Here is a 20,352-nt window from a genome sequence, read left to right as displayed (position 1 = left end):
AAGTGTACAAATAAGCTATCAAGTATTTGTGGGCTACATGAAAAAACAGACAGTATTGCAAAATAATAAACTCATTTGCACCCCTAGCATGGCTTTGTCCAGAAACTTTGTGTAAGAAAACTTACTCAATTTTTTGCTTAACTTTCCTTAATGAATCAGGCCCCCAGTCACTAGGAACCAGTTACATCCGAGGTATGAGGCGCTTTGCCTCAGTGATGTAACTAGTGCAATGGGTGGTATACAGCGCCCACTTATTGCAGTGACCAGGACAATATCTCCCAAAAATTCCACAGGTCGGGATATGCAGGACAGTCCCTTCACATCTGGACAGTTGGGCGGTATACCTTATGCACCAACATAATAAGACAATAAGTATAATCTTACCATGCCCAATTTTATTCACAGATTTTTCTCTTGCAATCAGAAAATCACCTGAAAAAGAGAAAACTGGGTTAAATATCTGTAACAGAATGCGCCATTTTCCGTCGTTGCTCGCATGTGGTCTGTGTTTTCCAAAGATTCAGAGGATCCATTTTTTTCCTTATTGGCCCATTCCTGGAATGTGTATATGATACAAAGAACAAATATAAAATGTGTTTTAAAAGATGGAATAAATGTTATGACATACTTTCTTGATATCTATGCGGGGAAGATGCAGATTGCGATAGTCTTCTCCCCATCAGATTTTTCGAATGTTTTGACATGTCACAGCCCCAATGATTCATTATCATGATCATCATCATATTTTATTGATTTGGTGCCACAGAATCTGCAGCGCCGCACAGTCAACAAAATATAAACAGGAAACGTACAGCTAAGTAAGGGGTATAGAGAAGGCAACGACATACGAAGACACTAGAACAAAGGAAACAGTGCGAAGAGGATGAGGAAATGGCAGGTGGAGAGGGCCAAACTGGTGAGTTAACATTAAGAGGATTAGGAGACAATAAAGGTGGAGTGAAAGGGGGGAGGTTGAGTGTGAGGAGGGCATTGTCTTAGGGCGGAGCCAAGTAGCCAAGTGTGAAAAGATAAGTTTCGAGGGAGCATTTGATAGATTCGAACTTGGGGGCGAGTCTGGTTGGGCAGGGAATTCCAAATGTGGGGAGCAGCTTGGGCAAACTCCTGAAGGCGGGATTGTGAGGTGATGGGGGAGAAGGAGAAGCGAAGGTCATTGACAGAACGTAGTGGGCGAGTATTTCTTGATAAGGTCAGAGATGTAGGAGGTGGAGGTGTTACAGAGGGTCTTACAAGTGAGGGTAAACAGCTTGAATTGTATTCTGGAAGAGATGAGGAGCCAATGGAGGGTTTTGCAGAGATGCACAGTGGAAGAGGAACGTTTGGAAAGGAAGATTAGTTGCAACGCCGAATTCAGCACAGATTTCACGAGTTACAGGCATTTGTCAGGCAAGGCAGAGAGGATAAGTCTTCAACGATCAAGGCGGGAGATGACAAGAGCATGGATGATGGTCTCAGTGGCAATCCGAGAGGAGTAGGTGAATCTTGGCAATGTTGCGAAGGTGGAGGCTACAGGAACGGGCAAGGGACTGAATGTGCATAGTGAAATTGAGGGTGGAGTAAATGGTGACTCCCAGGCAGTACATATGGAGAACAGGGGAGAGGCTGACACCATCAACTTTAAGAGGGAGGGGATGTGATGCTAGGTGGTGGGAAGATGATCAGCTCAGTTTTGGATATGTTGAGGTAGCATCCAGCCATTCAGTTGGAGGTGCCAGAAAGGCAGTCGGACACACAGGAGAGGAGAGAGGTCAGGGAAGGGAATGTAGATTACTATGTAATCAGCATAGAGGTGATATTGGAGGTCAGAGGAGCGGATGCGTTAACCAAGTAGAGGAGGTGTAAAGAGAGAACAGCAATGGACCAAGAACAGAGCCATGGGGAACCACAATAGATAGAGTTGAGAAGCAGACACCAGAGGATGAGACACTGAAAGAACAATCAGAGAGGTAGGAGGTAAACCAGGAAAGGACAGTGCTACGAAGGCCAAGGGAGTGAAGGGTGTCAAGGAGGAGAGGATGGTCAACTGTGTCTAAAGTGGCAGAGAGGTCAAGGAGCAAGAGGAGGGAGAAGTGGCAAGAGTAGATCATCACCTTGGTGAGGGCAGTCTTAGTGGGGTAGAGAGGGTGGAAGCCTGATTGTAAGGGATCAAGGGGGAGTGAATGGTGAGAAAGTGTGTTAAACAGTTCTTGACTATCCATTCAAGAAGTTTGGAAAGAAATGGGAGCAGTGATATGGGGCGGTAAGTGGAGAGAGAGAGGCATGACTGAGAGATGGTTTATTGACAATGGGAGTGATGAGTGCATGTTTGATGGCAGTAGAGAGTTTGAAAAGGTGAACTAGGTGACTGCAACCATTAGAGGAGAGAATGGAAGAGGCGGGAGGGAGCAGAGTCGAGAGAACTTGTTGAGGAGTGAGAGGACCTTTAGAGTTTGTGACAGAACGGAAGGTGGACAGAGTGGCAAGGGGCTTTAAAGTGGGTGCTGTGAGGTAAGGGAGAGCTATAAGGAGGATATGTCATGGTGATAGAGTCGATTATCCACTTCAAGTAAGATGCAAAGTCATGGGTGGAGGAGGTGGGGAAAAAAAAGTTAAGAGTTAATGGAGGCAAAGAGGAGACTGAGGTTGCTGGACTGAGGGGACATAAGTATTTTGAAGAAGGACTGTTTGGTAAGAGAGGGCAGCGTAATAGGATGACAGGATGAATTTGAAATGGATATGGAAATCTGCGCTGGAGTGGGTCTTTCTCCAGGGTCGCAGAAAGGGAGCATCTCTGAGAGTAGCGAGTGAGCTTGGAGTACGGTAGGGGCTTAGAATGATGGCGGTGAAGTGTGGTGGCAGCTTCATCTATGATTGGGAAGATAGGTTTGTAAAAGGAGGCAATACGAAGGTTGCGTAGTGTCAACAAGATTTTGGGTGGAGGAGAGGGAGGTAAGGCCAGGCAGAAAGAGAGGAGGTTGTGGTCAGAAAGTGGGAATGATGAATTAGAGAAGTCGGAGATGTCACAGAGGTGAGAGAATGCGAGGACAAGGGAATGTGGAAGAAGAGGTCCACTGGGTGAGACCATGTGCAGCGGTGATGGAGAGGAGTTTGGAGGTAGAATTACCATTACTGGTATCAACGGGGATGCTGAAGTCCCTAAGGATGTGGGTGGGTAGGTTTAGAGGAAAGGAAATGGGAGAGCCAGGTGGTAACGTTGTCGAGTTGAGGTAGTCAATGACTGCAACATGGAGGTGGAAAGGAGAGAAAAGACTTATAGTGTGAGTCTCAAAGGAAGAGAGAGAAGGAATGGGAGAACAAAGCTGAAGGTGCAGTGAGAATGTAAAAGGATGCCTAAGCAACCACCTTTGCAGCCATCAGAGCATAGAGTGTATGTAAAGGCTAGACCGCCAAAGGAGATACCATCAGTTGAGACATTGTCAGAAGGTGGGATACATTTCAGTGAGGGCAAGTAGGTTGAAGGAGTGAGAGAGTGCGCAGGTAAAGGGGAAGAAATTAAGATGAAAGATGGGGATAAGGTTAAAGAGTTTTGAGCAACATAGAGGGGAAGATAGTGGCGGGAGATGGACAGCAGGTAGTTAGTGGGCATAGACCGTACTCTCAGCTGGAACAGAAGGTGAAATGGTGGGTAAGGGCAGTGATTGGGAGGGCAAATTGGAGGAATCAATAGTAGTAGATGGGGGAGTGAAGGGGGTAGAGGCTGGATGCAGGGAATACCGTATGTGGCTATGGGAATGGCAGGGCTAAGGAGTTTAGGAGTGGAGAGGTTGTGGAAACTGATAAAAGAAATAGTGAAGGTCTTGGGGAGGAACGGGCAAGGAAAAGGATAAAGTGGGATTATATAGGGATAGGGGACAGAGTATCCGAGGTGGATAAATGCTGATAGGAGGAAGAAGATAGTACTATTGGATATCGGGGCGAGGGAAAAGAGGTGATGGAGAGACTAAGAAATATTATGAGACAAATGAAAAAGAGCTAGGTAGAAGTCACATGTAGATAATGTCTGGAGTAGGGGTAAGGGAATGGAGAGGACAAACCACTTATGGAAGTAACTGCTGTCCCCTATCTCTGGCTCATTACATTTGAGGGAATTCTCACCTATAAAATAAGATGGACAGGAGAGCTTTGACCCCACCCACACTAGAACATAAGTTCTCAAGATCAGAGCCCTGCGTACCTTCTCTCCGCTGCTACTCACCAGAATAAACAAGATAGATGAGTAGTAGCAAATAGAAGGTAGGGAGGGCTCTGATCATGAGAATCTATCTATCTTGTATATTCTGATGTCCTGTTTTAATGTACACTCTGTTTTCCCTACTGCCTGGCACCCTATACATTAAAGAATAATAATATAGATATGGGGATTATGTGAAAGAAAATAAACACAAGTCAAACCTGCACGGTAGCGTAGTGGTTAGCACTTCTGCCATACAGCACTGAGGTCATGAGTTCCATTCCCGACCATGGCCTTATCTGTGAGGAGTTTGTATGTTCTCCCCGTGTTTGCGTGGGTTTCCTCCGGGTGCTCCGGTTTCCTCCCACACTCCAGAAACATACTAGGAGGTTAATTGGCTGCTAACAAATTGACCCTAATCTGTGTGTCTGTGTGTTAGGAAATTTAGACTGTAAGCCCCAATGGGGCAGGGACTGATGTGAGTTCTCTGTACAGCGCTGCGGAATTAGTGGCGCTATATAAATAAATGGTGATGATGAATGGCCCCTCCTTTCTCTGTATTTCAAGAAGGTCTGTCAGGGGAAGGTGTTTGAACAAGCTTTGTATATAAGTTTGATGTTCTTTAATGTATTGCTTTTTTTTGTGAAGTCACTTTAAGCAGTGATTGTGGTGCGTTTAAAGTACAGGACATAAATGCTATTACCTTTGTCACTGAACACTCCCTTCTCAAAGAAGAAGCGGATCTTGTCTCCACTGCTGAGGAAATATTCAGCACTTCCCTGACAGGGAAACAATGGGGAGAGAGAGGTTACACCCTCAGACACACATTAATAAACCCTTTTATCACAGTGATACACACTGTTCTGTCTGAGTAGTAGGCTGGATGTCCCTGACCTTTTTATTATATGGAAGTAACTTTTAGTCAGAAGGGATTTCAAAAGAGTAACAACAGATAAAAAATATATTAGGTGGAGTTTGTTTTATTTGTCAGTAAATTTGCTAAGTGCAGAAGAGGAAAGAAGAAGGTTCTGATTGAGGCACACTTAGATCCAGATCCTGTTATAATAACATTTTTAGTCAATTTATTAAAACATCTTATGTTCTGACCTTTCTGTTAGATTCAATAAGTGCCCCAATCAGAGCCTTCTTTCTTTTTTATTTGCTGATGCAAAATGATTCTGGGGAGCGCCACCTAGTGGGGGAAGAAAATAATAGCATTTAAATACGTGCTAAAGTTGATGTGTACACATGAAAACTAGGTGTTGCAGACATTATCTTTAGTGCGGATAAATTCAATTTGTAGTCAGTAAATTTACTGACAGAACAAATCACTCCCAACAGTTGGGATGAGTTTCAATTAAACTATTTGGGCCAGAGATGTTTAATTATTATTATAATTATTGTTGCATGCTCCATTCAGATGCATAAATAGAAACACTGCAATGCTTAGGAGACCTGTTCTGTAGAAATCCACAAAGTTCCCTTAGATATTATAAGACATAGAAGAATAGCTTATATCCAGCAAACCTTTCACACCTGGGCTTTCAGCTGCTCTTCGTGTTGTGTCAAGAATTCAGTCCGGCAATGAAGGGGAACGTCCATGTCTTGTAGTATTCGGACAATCTCCTCCTTCACGGACCCGCACTCTTCATGGCTGAACAGCCCCTCCAGGACCAGGAACCCATCTTCATGGAACTGCAAAAAGGAATTAACTTAATTTTCCTTTTAGTGCAGATTTCAACCGCTGTAACTATATCGGCATCATTCAGAACTGGTACGTTCTTCCCGTGTTTGCTGAGGTTTCCTCCGGGTGCTCCGGTTTCCTCCCCCACTCCAAAAACATACTAGTAGTTTAATTGGCTGCTAACAAATTGACCCTAGCCTGCCTGTCTGTCTGTCTGTCTGTCTGTCTGTCTGTCTGTCTGTCTATGTTAGGGAATTTAGACTGTAAGCCCCAATGGGGCAGGGACTGATGTGAGTGAGTTCTCTGTACAGAGCTGCGGAATTAGTGGCGCTATATAAATAGCTGATGATGATTAGTTATGGTTCTCCATTAGAATTTCACCACCAGGTGGCAATGTTTTCTTGTGCCCACTTAATATTACTTTGACAGAGTGACAAAATTTCTGCTTACATACTGATAAATTGTAAAGCGCTACGGAATATGTTGGCGCTATATTAATAAATGATGATGATGATAAAGTAAAATAAACCTTCCTTATGAATACAGTTAATTTTCCCTGGGGAAAAAGGAAGGCAAATGTCTAGGGCAACAAACTTTTAATCACTTCCTAAGCTAAAATGACCCTGTGTCACACACACAGTGGATGCAGCCATTTTTTAGACTGAACCAATATTCACCCTATCAGTCACTAGGAACTGAGGCATGAAGTCACTAATTCCTGACAGGCTAAATAGTGGCTGAATAGTGGTTGAGCCCACAATATGGCCACCTCCACTGTGTGGAAGAGAGCTCTGCTTTATTTATTTTACATAAGTACACATATAAATCACAGCCACACAGGTAAACATACGGTTGGTAGGTACGGCTGGTTCAGAGTCCATACTACAAAAGCAATGACATTGGAATGTGATGTGCTTGGTTGGTGTCTCAGTGGAGTCCAACATTTTTAAGTTAATATTTACTCTCTGTCACACTGATTCACCGGTGGGCATTCTTTATGTGGATTTTTTTTTTAACCTCTTGGACTACCATGGAACAAGTCCGAACAGAAAGGTTTTAATTGCCATAGCATTATGTTGGCTCAAGAACAATGAAGAGATTATATAATTTAATAAAATGGTGAACCCGAACCTATGCACATTGGCCTTGTCCTGTTCCAAAAGGAGAAACAGCCTGTTCATCAACCTGTACCAATAGCTAACCTTATATAGTAGTACAACCTACCCCATCCTCCTAGGAGTACTCTGACTTTCCCATTTTCTCAGTAAGAAGCTCAGATCAGCATAATCTGGAGATAGTGGCTGCTGTATGGGCTCTATGCTAGTTCCGTCACTATAAAGTTTACAATTCACCTATAAGTTCTGTCTGTTAAGGACAGAGTAGCGTGAGATCCTCAACTGCTAGAGCCTCTTCACGAGATGTTCACCTTTAGCAGCCCACTTTCCAAGGAACCAGTTATGTTCCTCAGTACTCTGTTGCCCCTAGGGCTTAAGCTCGGGTAGTAATAGTTGTTGATCCAGCACTTGCACGGTGGAGTGGACAGAACACGGTAGGAGGTAGTGAGCAACCAGGATATTGTTGGCAGAACTCAGAGTCAGACAGGCAGAGGTTAATGCAGGGTAGTCTGGCACTTGTCTGATGGAGTGGATAGCTCACAGTAGCAGGTAGTGGGCAAATAAATGATGATCCAAAATGTATTTGCAGAAGTCAAAGTCAGACGTAGGGATCACAAGTAGAGAAGACAGCAGAATCCTTAAAACCAGAGGTCAGGGCAGGCAGAGGTAGGAGAGGAAATCCGTTTAACAAAGCCAAGAGTCAGGAGTGGAGAAGACAGTAGAATGCTTAGAACAATTGGGGAGGGCAGAGGACACAAGGCACACTAGGCCAAGCAGGAACTATAACTAGCATTAGTATGCTGCCTGGAAGAGGTTTATAAAGCCAGCAGCACCAGAACTGCAGGATAATTAGCTGCATAGGTGTGTTAATTAATAGCACAGGAGCCGAAGAGAAGCTTGTTATTTATGTAGCAACCAGCTGAACTGCAGGATCGATCTTACACATGGTTGCAGCTGTAATGCACAGCTGACAGGAGAGATCCTATTTCTTAACACTGTATTGCATGAAACTTGCCTCCTGTTGGCCACAATTCTCAATACACATACTGATTTCCTGTGCTTCAACATTACTCACTATTTTATATCAATCTGGGCCCTAAACTGGGGCTATGGAGAGATTATTTTCCATAGAAACATAGAATTTGACGGCAGATAAAAAGCAAAAATGTATTTTAATATTAAATCATAAGACTGAAACTATATTCAGGATGGTAGTGTGATAATGACCTACACACTAATAAACCAAGTTTACTTTGAGGATTTAGTGACAGAGAGTTAGAACTGCATACACAGATAGAAGTAATGACACTACTATTTTTTAACTCTTTAAAAAAAAAAAAGAATTAGAAAATATATATTCTCAGAACACACTTTAGAATTTCGAACTCTCCTATAAAATCAGGAATATTCAAATATTTGCTAACCTCTAAATACAGTGTCCTTTAGATGGAATAAATCATATTGGAATGAAGCACTGTGGTTTAGTGGTTAGCCCTTCTGCCTTACAGCACTGGGGTCATGAGTTCAATTCCCGACCATAGTCTTATCTGTCTGAGTTTGTATGTTCTCCCTGTGTTTGCGTGGGTTTCCTCCCACACTCCAAACACATACTCAGTGGCGGATCCAGGGGGGCAGACACTTGCTGCCGACGGCTGCACAGTATGTGCAGGTCCGTCCAGCCGTGACAGGCAGGGACAGTGTGCTGCCCGGCTGCTCTGCCTGTGTTTAAAACACAATCAGAGCAGCCGGGCAGCACACTGTCCCTGCCTGTCACGGCTGGACGGACCTGCACATAGTGTGCAGCCGTCAGCAGCCTAAGATGTTAGAAAGGGGCGGGGCCTAAATCCCCCCCCCCCCCTATCTCGCCCCGGGTACAGCATTTTTCTAGATCCGCCCCTGCACATACTAGTAGCATAATTGGCTGCTATTAAATTGAGCTTAGGCTAGGTACACACTGACGAATTTTCCAAGGATGTGTTATCTCAAATGATTGTACAAACGATTGAAGGTCCAATCAGACTGATGTCTGGTAATTCATGTATACACACTGACACGATTTACCTTCAGATCTGTGCTTTTCATCTGGTCCTCCAGTCTTCAGAGAATAACAGCACAATATTCAATCATTCATTCATTCTTGTCAGATTGTCACACTGATTAAAACCACCTTGTTATAACTATCCACATGTCCTAACAAATTTCGTTAGCTTCTGTGACTCTGAAACGAAACATTCTGTCTCAGAACAAACAAGTTAATTATTCCTTCTACAGCACTCTCTACATTTATTCACTGGGACAATCATTGTTAGTAATCGGCTGAAAAGAGCCAAACACTGTAAACTCTAAGGGGATCGTGGGCATGAGTGCATACACACTACATGATCGTTAGGTGATTGGTCAGAAAATATTAAACAGTACGACCAACCAAATAAGCCGGCGATCGACTCTTTGGAACGACTTTCGACCAACGTGTCATCCGACCTCCGACCGAACGGTCGTATGTCGGCTAATATGCCCGATTATTGGACGAAAACACTCCAGTATTCACCTAGCTTTAGTCTCATGCGGTGTGTTTGTGTGAAATTAGACTGAAAGCTCCTATGGAGCAAGGACTGATGAACTTCTCCTTAATTTAAATTACAGCTTCCTTCATAACCCTCCCAATGTTTATGTTCCCAAAACTCAGCTTCACTTAGCTTTATAAAGGGATCACAGAAATCTTTGTCTTTCATTATGTTGTAATGAAAATCAGGACTGTATAGCAGAACAGTGATATGAAGAAGTGCCACTGAAGGTGAGGATGTGAAGGGGAAGGGGGCTATTGCCATCCATGTCTCTCCTACTGGCTTATCCTCAAGTACTCGCCCAAGGATAACCCATTGTCTTCAGTCGTTACCATGGCAATACATCAAGATTAAAACCTTAATACATTTTTCTCTTATGTTTTCTTTTTACCTTGGAGAAAAACTATTCTCTTATATTGTAATAGGAATGTCAGTATATATCCCCCCTGCATGTCACAATTTTGCACACCCAAAAGTCTCACGCTGTACCCAGGGCCATCTTAACAACATTATGGGCCCCCGGGCAAAGCAGTGCACCGGGGCCCCTAGATATATATATATATATATATATATATATATATATATATATATATATATATATATATATATATATATATATATATAGATATAGATATATAGATGTATACAGATACAGATATAGATATAGATATATAGAGATAGAGATAGATAGATGTACTTGCTCAGTGACCTTTGTAGGTTTTTTTTGCAGGTTTTTTTCTTTTGCAGGATTATTTATTCTCATTAAGAGCTGTGCCTATGGGGCCCCCTTGCCCGTGGGGACCCCGGGCAGCTGCCCATCGTGCCCAATGGAAAAGATGGCCCTGGCTGTACCCTACAGCCTAGTCAGCTTATTGGATAATCAGGAGTTGTCTGTATTAGAAAATAGCAAGTTTTTTAAAAAAAGCTCTTTCCCTATAGACTTTAATGCTACATTGAGTTCTTATTCAGCACCCCACTAGAAGGTATTTATAATCTGTAAATTATTTTCATTTGTCCAACTGTAGATTTAATTATTCTCCTTCTTCTTGGACTCAGTTTAGTAGTGTATTAACCTGAATCATGTAACTAACACATAGCAGTGTGGATCTTTGTTAACTAGCTTAGTTAACTGCTCGAGCGCTGTGCTGTAACAAATCCGCCCTCTTTATCTCACACACATGGGGGGAAACTTACTAAAGTGCAGCTGTGCCAACCGCGGGTTTACAAACGCTTAGATTAGCGGTGTGTAAACCTTGCGATTTACTAACGGCCAAACCACAAACCACAGAGCTGAATGAAAACCAGACGATCTAAAACTGTTATCCCGTTACATCAAATAAGCAGCACACAGATTAGGCAATGTATTAAGAGGCGGTTTGACAAACCGCATGGCAACTGATGCTTATTAGCCGCAAAATAAAACTGTGGCCCTCACAGGTTGACTGCCAGAACTGACAAAAACTGACAAAAACAAACAATTGAATAAAGGAGGAAAAAATGCCGCTAAAAGCCAAAACTACTCAGCAGACTTGGTCCGCACTTATTATCACTACAAGTATTTCCCCCATAATTAAATAATGTTTCTGTGTTTATGAATATTCACCCCGTAAAAATGTCTAAAATAGCACCCCTAACAAAATACTTACTTATAAATCTACTTTCTTGATCCGCTGTAATACAATGGTAATCTTTGAAACCATAAGGCAGCACGGTGGCTTAGTGGTTAGCACTTCTGCCTCACAGCGCTGGGGTGATGAGTTCAATTCCCGACCGTGGCCTTATCTGTGTGGAGTTTGTATGTTCTCCCTGTGTTTGCGTGGGTTTCCTCCCACACTCCAAAAACAAACTAGTAGGTTAATTGGCTGAACTCAAAAATTGACCCTAGTCTCTGTCTGTCTGTGTGTATGTTGGGGAATTTAGACTGTAAGCTCCAATGAGGCAGGGACTGATGTGAATGAGTTCTCTGTACAGCGCTGCAGAATCAGTGGTGCTATATAAATTGATGATGATGATAAGGAGACAGAAATAACCTATGGAAGTGATGGACTGCTCTTAAAGAGCAGGCAAAGCAAACCTGTTCAACCTCCGGTGAGCCTAGCCAATCAGAAGCTGCCTCTTGCCCCTCTCAGCCAATCACAGATATGTTCTCTGTGATTGGCTGAACATTGTAACAGGCCATTCCTCATTGGATTAAGACACCAGCATGGAAGAACATTGCCAGTGCAAGCTGGGCCTTGTAGTGCCACAAGTGCTTGCTCTATATTTGGACATGGTTTCCCTGGTAAGGGTTCCGGGAGGGACCCAGCGTTACTCAGCACTGGGCCTGCACTCACTAGGTTTGTCAACAGGCCCAATGCTGAGTAGGCTAGGCGTTTAGAAAATGGGAGGGGAATTTTTTCTTTATTTTAATCCAATTCAAGTGAGCCTGGCTGGGAGGCTCTTACTCAGGCTGTCAAGCTGAACACATTATACCTCACCAGGCGCTCCACATTACCAAACTGCAAAATATATTCGGACAATGAGGTTTGGCCTGAACGCTATGCAGTTTGGCGGCTTGCAAATCGTCACACGTTGCATGCAGGGCCGGATTAAGGGAATGGAGCCCCTGTGCTAAGGAGGCCTCCATTCCCCCGTGAGTTCCCCCCCAAGAGCTTACCTCTTTCTGTTCTCCTGTCACTGTATTCCTTACGCGGCACGCTGTAAGCTCCTTACTGAGGAGATCTCGCGAGAGTGAGTCTCGATCAGTAAGGAGATTACTGAGCACCGGGGAAGGACCACAGTGACAGGCTCAGCAGAATTGATCGGGCTGGTGGTGCCCCTGCCCCGATCAATAATGCCGCTGAGCACTTTCTAGGGCCCCCTGGATGCCCGAGGCCCCTGGGCTGTAGCCCAGTTAGACCTCGGGATAATCCGGGCATTTTGTGTTATCAGCCTCCAAAGCGCAGGATAGAAAATCCTGCATTACAGCATTAGGAACTGGTGACATCACCGACACATGAGCTACAACTTGGTTTAGTGAATATATAAACTGCAGTTAAACCCACAACGTCTCTGCCTCCATTGTCTGTAGACAACAGGTACACTGCATTCACAAATGTTCTAGTTGTTCATCCTGTTTGTTTTTTAAGCGCTTTAAATAGCAGAGTGTAACCTTCCTAGAAAGCCCCTTAGAAAATCAGCTAATGCCTGAAAAGTGCATTAAAAATTAGGGATGTGCACCGGCGACTTTTGAGGTCTCGTGTTTTGTGTTTTGGATCCGGATTTTCGTTATTTTTGGGGTTCGGATTTGTCTCGCAAAACACTTGACGAAAGGTCTCGGTTCGGATTTAAGGTTTTGGATTCGGATTTTTTTTGAAAAAAACATAAAAAGTTTAAAAATCAAGTTTTTGGGCTTATTTTCACTCCTAGGCTATTATTAACCTCAATAACATTCAATAACAAGCATTTTACACTAATTTACAGTATATTCTGAACACCTCACAATATAGTTATTAGTCCAAAACGTTGCAACAAGGTATCTTTCTGGACTGCGTAGAGGAGTGGGTCACCACAATATATATTAAAAACCCTGAACTTTTATGATTCGCACCAATAAATGTACCTGGACTGCGTAGAGGAGTGGGTCACCACAATATATATTAAAAACCCTGAACTTTTATGAATCGCACCAATAAATGTACCTGGACTGCGTAGAGGAGTGGGTCACCACAATATATATAATAAGAAAACCATCAACTTGTTTGATTCGCACCAATAAATGTACCTGGACTGCGTAGAGGAGTGGGTCACCACAATATATTAAAAACCCTGAACTTTTATGAATCGCACCAATAAATGTACCTGGACTGCGTAGAGGAGTGGGTCACCACAATATATATAATGAGAAAACCATCAACTTGTTTGATTCGCACCAATAAATGTACCTGGACTGCGTAGAGGAGTGGGTCACCACAATATATATAATAAGAAAACCATCAACTAGTTTGATTCGCACCAATAAATGTACCTGGACTGCGTAGAGGAGTGGGTCACCACAATATATTAAAAACCCTGAACTTTTATGAATCGCACCAATAAATGTACCTGGACTGCGTAGAGGAGTGGGTCACCACAATATATATAATAAGAAAACCATCAACTTGTTTGATTCGCACCAATAAATGTACCTGGACTGCGTAGAGGAGTGGGTCACTACAATATATTAAAAACCCTGAACTTTTATGAATCGCACCAATAAATGTACCTGGACTGCCTAGAGGAGTGGGTCACCACAATATATATTAAAAACCCTGAACTTTTATGAATCGCACCAATAAATGTACCTGGACTGCGTAGAGGAGTGGGTCACCACAATATATATTAAAAACCCTGAACTTTTATGAATCGCACCAATAAATGTACCTGGACTGCGTAGAGGAGTGGGTCACCACAATATATTAAAAACCCTGAACTTTTATGAATCGCACCAATAAATGTACCTGGACTGCGTAGAGGAGTGGGTCACCACAATATATATAATAAGAAAACCATCAACTTTTATGAATCGCACCAATAAATGTACCTGGACTGCGTAGAGGAGTGGGTCACCACAATATATTAAAAGCCCTGAACTTTTATGAATCGCACCAATAAATGTACCTGGACTGCCTAGAGGAGTGGGCACTGGGCACCACAATAAAATATATAAAAAACCTTCAACAGGTCTGCATTACACTACACATACAGCTGCTCCTCCATCCTCTCCATCATATACATGTTGGAGTTTTAGCGTGTGACAACCTCTTGTTTTTGATAATGTCAGTGCATTTTGAATATTTTTCAATTTGCCCCACACCACTGAATGTACTTTATCTATGATACGCATCTATCTATCTTGACTGCGTAGTGTGGTGGCCCCGGTACACAATTTGGTACCGAGGCCACAATATAATTAAAAAACCCTCCACGTGTCAGAATTCCACCAAACAAGTATCTGGACTGCGTAGTGGGGTGGCCCCGGTACCCAATTTGATACCGGGGCCACAATAAAATAAATACACCCTCCACGTGTCAGAATTCCACCAAACAAGTATCTGGACTGCGTAGTGGGGTGGCCCCGGTACCCAATTTGATACCGGGGCCACAATACCTCCTCCAAACATGGTACAGACAATTCGTCATTGAGATCCCATCAAGTATGTTAAAGACAGACAGGGTCCAAGTGTTATTGGTTGACTTTGTAAACCAAAAAACTGTCCCTGTTGCACATAGTCGTGCAATGAAGACTGACTTTTTCATTTAAAGGCACCATCTTTCAAGTGTAGTGTTTGTAAGTCTAAGTCATATTATACTTTTGGTAAAATTGGTTTATTTTGTTCCTCTTTATGGTAACTACTAATAGAATTAAAGTATTAAATAGAAGCGGCAGTTCCTCTTTATGGTAATTAGTAATAGAATTAAAGTATTAAATAGAATTAAAGTATGAAATAGAATTAAAGTATTAAATAGAATTAAAGTATGAAATAGAATTAAAGTATTAAATAGAATTAAAGTATGAAATAGAGTGGTATAGAGTTGTAGTGTGGTATAGATAGAGTGGTCCCCACAATATAATAATAAAACCCTCAACTGGTCTGAATTCCACCAAACAAGTATCTGGACTGCGTAGTGTGGTGGCCCCGGTACACAATTTGGTACCGAGGCCACAATATAATTAAAAAATTGGGCATCAACTGTCACCGTTGTTTAATATCTGATACACCTAAATATGGACTGCACAGTGGAGTGGCCCCGGTAGTAAATTTGGTGCCGGGGCCACAATACCTCCATCAACCCTCTAAATCCCACTCCACTGATGGCGGACACCGGGCGCACGTCTAACACCAACATTGCAGTTACAGCCGCAGTTATACGCTTTGCAATAGGGTGACTACTATCGTATTTTGTGGTCATGGCAAACGACTGTTGGACGGTCAATTGTTTTGTGAAAGACTTAGCGGTCTTACGACTTCCCCTCTGGGAAGATGACCGACTAACAGCAACAGCAGCAGTGGCAGTAGTAGGCGTACCGCTGCAGGATTCCTCGGATGAATCTCGTATTAAGGAGGACTCAGTCTGGCTGCTGACTTGGGCTGCAGGACTGAATCTGATGGAGATTGTGGAGGAAGTTGACGAGGAGGGTGTTGCTGGTGTGTATCCAACTGGACCACGGGATTTAGGTGTCCCTGTACCGATGAGGGTCCTAGCCCCAGTTCCTGAACTAACCACTGAACTATGAAGGTTATTCAGGTGACGTATAAGGGAGGATGTTCCTAGGTGGGCAAGATCCTTACCCCTGCTTATTTGAGCTTTACATAAGCTACATATTGCCATACATTGGTTGTCTGGATTTGGATAAAAATAACTCCAGACCGAAGAGGTGCATTTTTTGGTCTTCTGACCAGGCATGACGATGGGCTTTTTCATCCCATGGACATCAGCTGTTTCCCCCCCTGGTGCCTCATTTACAATAACCACATCACCATCCTCATCATCAAGTTCCTCCACAGCGCCAGCTACATCATCAATAGCCTCCTCCCGAGCCACCTCTTCCCGTACAGTGATGGGAAGGTCAGGCTTGACAACCACCAACATCCTTGGACTCGCCTTGTGGATTTGTGATAATTTCTCTTTAGAAGGCAGAGTTGTTTGCTGTTTTGTTGCTGACAGCATAACTCTCTTCAATTTTTTGTAGGGGGGGGGAGGAGGAGGAGGGCTAAGATCCGTGGGTGAAGCTGAACCACTAGTCATGAACACGGGCCAGGGCCTAAGCCGTTCCTTGCCACTCCGTGTCGTAAATGGCATATTGGCAACTTTACGTTTCTCCTCAGATGATTTTAAGTTTCTCTTTTTGCTACTTTTTCTTAACTTGGGCTTTTTGGATTTTACATGCCCGGTACTACGAGATTGGGCATCGGGCTTGGAAGACGACGTTGATGGCATTTCATCGTCTATGTCATGACTAGTGGCAGCAGCTTCAGCATTAGGAGGAAGTGGGTCTTGATCTTTCCCTACTTTATCCTCCAAATTTTTGGTCTCCATTATATGTAGCACAAGATACTGCAGAATGTGTGAACTTGGTAATATTGCAGTACCAATGGACTTATACTGCTGGATTGGTTTTGCAAATTTGGTTATAATTATTATAATTTTTTTTTTTTTTTAATTTTTTTTTTTTTTTTTATTTTTAAAAAACTTGGGAATAGTGGGGAAATAACTATGCCCTTAGAAGCACAGAGCACAGGACACAGCACCACTGGACTGAACAGGACACGGCACAGGACCCAGCAGCACTACGGAACTCAGCAGGACAGAGCACAGGACACAGCACCACTGGACTGATACTGCAGAATGTGTGAACTTTGTAATATTGCAGTACCAATGGACTTATACTGCTGGATTGGTTTTGCAAATTTGGTTATAATTATTATATTTATTTATTTTTTTTTAAATTTTTTATTTTTTTTTTACTTTTTTTTATTTTTTAAAAACTTGGGAATAATGGGGAAATAACTATGCCCTTAGAAGCACAGAGCACAGGACACAGCACCACTGGACTGAACAGGACACGGCACAGGACCCAGCAGCACTACGGACCTCAGCAGGACAGAGCACAGGACACAGCACCACTGGACTGATACTGCAGAATGTGTGAACTTTGTAATATTGCAGTACCAATGGACTTATACTGCTGGATTGGTTTTGCAAATTTGGTTATAATTATTATATATTTTTTTTTTTTTTAAATTTTTTTATTTTTTTTTACTTTTTTTTTATTTTTTAAAAACTTGGGAATAATGGGGAAATAACTATGCCCTTAGAAGCACAGAGCACAGGACACAGCACCACTGGACTGAACAGGACACGGCACAGGACCCAGCAGCACTACGGAACTCAGCAGGACAGAGCACAGGACACAGCACCACTGGACTGATACTGCAGAATGTGTAAACTTTGTAATATTGCAGTACCACTGGACTTTTACTGCTGAATGTGTGAACTTGGTAATATTGCAGTACCAATGGGCTTATACTGCAGGATTGGTTGTGCAAATTTTGTGGTAATTAAAATAAATTTAAGTAGTTTTTGGTATTTTTTAAAAAAAACTTTTTTTTATTTTTTTAAACACAGGGGAATATTGGGGAAATAACTATGCCCTTAGAAGCACAGAGCACAGGACACAGCACCACTGGACTGAACAGGACACAGCACAGGACCCAGCAGCACCACTGACCTCAGAAGGACAGAGCACAGCACACAGCACCACTGGACTGATACTGCAGAACACAGCACAGCACAGCACAGAACTAAACAGCACAGCACAGAACTAAACAGCACAGCACGAGATCTACCAGGACAGAGGACCACCTAACACACCCTCCCTCTACCCTGATCAATGCCCGAGTGAAGATGGCGGCGACTAGCGGGGAATTTATAGGATCCGAGTATCGCGAGATCCGACAACGGGATTATGAGTCAGAGCCTCAGTTTCACATTTGAATTTGGCGCCAATACCCGGATCTGTCTCGGATCCGACTCGGATCCGCAACGTTCGGGTGGGCTCGGATTTCATAAATCCGAGGGCGCTCATCCCTATTAAAAATAAGATGAATGGTTTCTTACACCCTCATTCCCACCACCGCAGTCCTAAAACCCGTTTAAATTACATGTGAACGAGCCCTCAGTTTTGCTATATAATATTTGTCAGTAATAAGTACATATTCGTGGAAAATAACCTTTCCCACACACCTGTAGCAGATTAATTTCACACATGTATTTCAGACATCTCTGGGTAATACAGGGTTTTAAAGGATCAACATCAGTAAATGAAATACTCCACAGCCTAGCTGCAGACATATTAAGTGGCATTAGAATTATGAGATTATATATACACATTGTAGCTGGGGCTTGCGTAAATCTTATGGATGGAAGTCCCACAGGAAGCAGTTTCAGATAATTATTAGGTACTATGCATGTGTAAAAATAGAAAAACTGCTTTTCTAAGCTCTCACCACTCTACAAATTACCCACCGATACACACACACAAGTATAGGAAGATTATTTAGTAGGAGCAAATGTTTGGTTAAAATGCTTTACTGCACATGAGTTCTTAGTAAATAATATGTTGGATTAATCCTGCTGCTATGATTAGTTTGGGAAATAAGTTCTTATCTCACTTAAACCTTCAGCGTAGTTAATAAGAGGTGAAACCAATGACCGCTGTGTAAAGTCTACAGGTAGGTATGTATTTTTATCTCACCTTCTGGACCTGCTCATCTGACACCAGAGCCATGCTGAGGAATACTAGATTGCCCGTTGTCTTCTATCCAGCGGAGGATGGGTGAAAGTACAACAGATGAGGCTCCCAGATAAGAGGCCCTGCATTCCTGCACCTGTCATGTGACCACAATCAGCTGACCCACTGGGGAGCCATTTGGCTCCAAAAATGCATATTTGTTTTTTTTAGCACTGAAGTCTATTTATGAAGAAATAACAGAGGATGTTTATGAAAAATACAGCTATTAATGTTGCAAATTTTTAAATGAAAGGTAGTGATGCTAGACTAAAAAGACTTAGTGGAAATTTATTCATGTTATATTTCACTTTGAAATGACCGAGCAATCTGTCAATTATCATAAAGGGGTTGCAATGTGCCCGCTTTTAAAACAGACCGGGGCGGTCATTTGCCCCAAGTTCTAGCAAAAATCTTATGAAGAAAAAATTGTTAGGAACCAGCTGCAATGTGTAAGAGGGACTGAGACCCCATTGCAGAAACACTTTTTTGTTTCCATTTTCTCAAATTTTCTGTGAAATTACTACATGGCTTTTGCCTTTAATAAAATTGCTGTTTGAAGAAATGGTTTAAAGCGCCGGGAATCGTCGGTTTTACGGACATGGCTTCAGGAGTAATTTTTTCTGTAGTATGTACCCAGCCTATGTCAAACAGTAGTATCAAATCAATTGTCAGACAGAGAACCTGTAAGCTTTACAATCACAATTTAATATGATTCTGTTAAGTCTATTCTGTTGTCACAATTTTGGCAAATTACAGCAGGGGACAGGGCTTAGATGACGCAATATTTGCGTCATTAAGCCCCCCCCCCCCCGCCACCTCGGCTGTTGCAGCAACTATTGTGAGCACAAGAAACAGGAGTGTACATGATGCCAAAAGAAAACCAACCAGGCACACACCTACACAGAGCTAGCGGGATAACCAAAGGAGAGCGCAGGTAGTAGAAGAGTGGCTTTTGCATACACAGAAGAGGAAGGCGTTCAGCTGAGAAAAATGGTGTAGTACAGTCATGGTCGGCAGGAGCTATATTGACGTTTCTACAGGGACTGTTTCAGCTTTCATGTGTCCACCATCCACTGTTGCTCCTCATTCCAGGAGTACCACACCACCCGTAGCTGTACAGAAAGGGCAGGTGCCAATGTCAGCTTTAAAACTGGTGTCTAGTAATTCTTCTGCCTTATAGAAGCCAAAACAAATTTTCCCCACCATCAGCTGCAATGTTTTCTCTGCTACCTTTTGTATCCGAATTTCCCACCTTCTCTTAAATAGTAGACTCATTTGCAATCTATACATCCCGTTTCAACTTGTTGTAGATTACGTATTTGTATCATGGTCCCATCAATGTACGGGGCTACGTTTTAAGGATAATAATAATAATCTAAGACACTCAGCTTGAAGTTGCAGGTTAATTGCTCCACACACGATAAATAATCCTCTTCATGCCAAGAAAGGCCCGAAATTTTTGTATTACAAAAAAAAGGTACTCAAGA

The 20,352-nt window shown here is 42.6% G+C and overlaps 1 protein-coding gene across 1 annotated transcript in view; it reads right to left on the bottom strand.

Moving 5' to 3' along the window:
• Positions 1-20,352, bottom strand: part of PHYHD1 (phytanoyl-CoA dioxygenase domain containing 1) — a 276,211-nt gene that overhangs the window by 7,059 nt on the left and 248,800 nt on the right. The window contains exons 2-5 of the mRNA XM_075185070.1: positions 18,830-19,045; positions 5,726-5,884; positions 4,893-4,968; positions 385-432 (exon numbers count right to left, since the gene is read on the bottom strand). Of these exons, the coding sequence (XP_075041171.1) occupies positions 385-432; positions 4,893-4,968; positions 5,726-5,884; positions 18,830-18,862 (316 nt within the window). The 5' untranslated portion in view covers positions 18,863-19,045. The remainder of the gene's footprint in view (positions 1-384; positions 433-4,892; positions 4,969-5,725; positions 5,885-18,829; positions 19,046-20,352) is intronic.

This window comes from Mixophyes fleayi, chromosome 9 (assembly GCF_038048845.1).
Source record: "Mixophyes fleayi isolate aMixFle1 chromosome 9, aMixFle1.hap1, whole genome shotgun sequence".
Taxonomy (NCBI): Eukaryota; Metazoa; Chordata; class Amphibia; order Anura; family Limnodynastidae; genus Mixophyes; species Mixophyes fleayi.
This window is presented reverse-complemented; position numbering and strand designations above follow the sequence as displayed.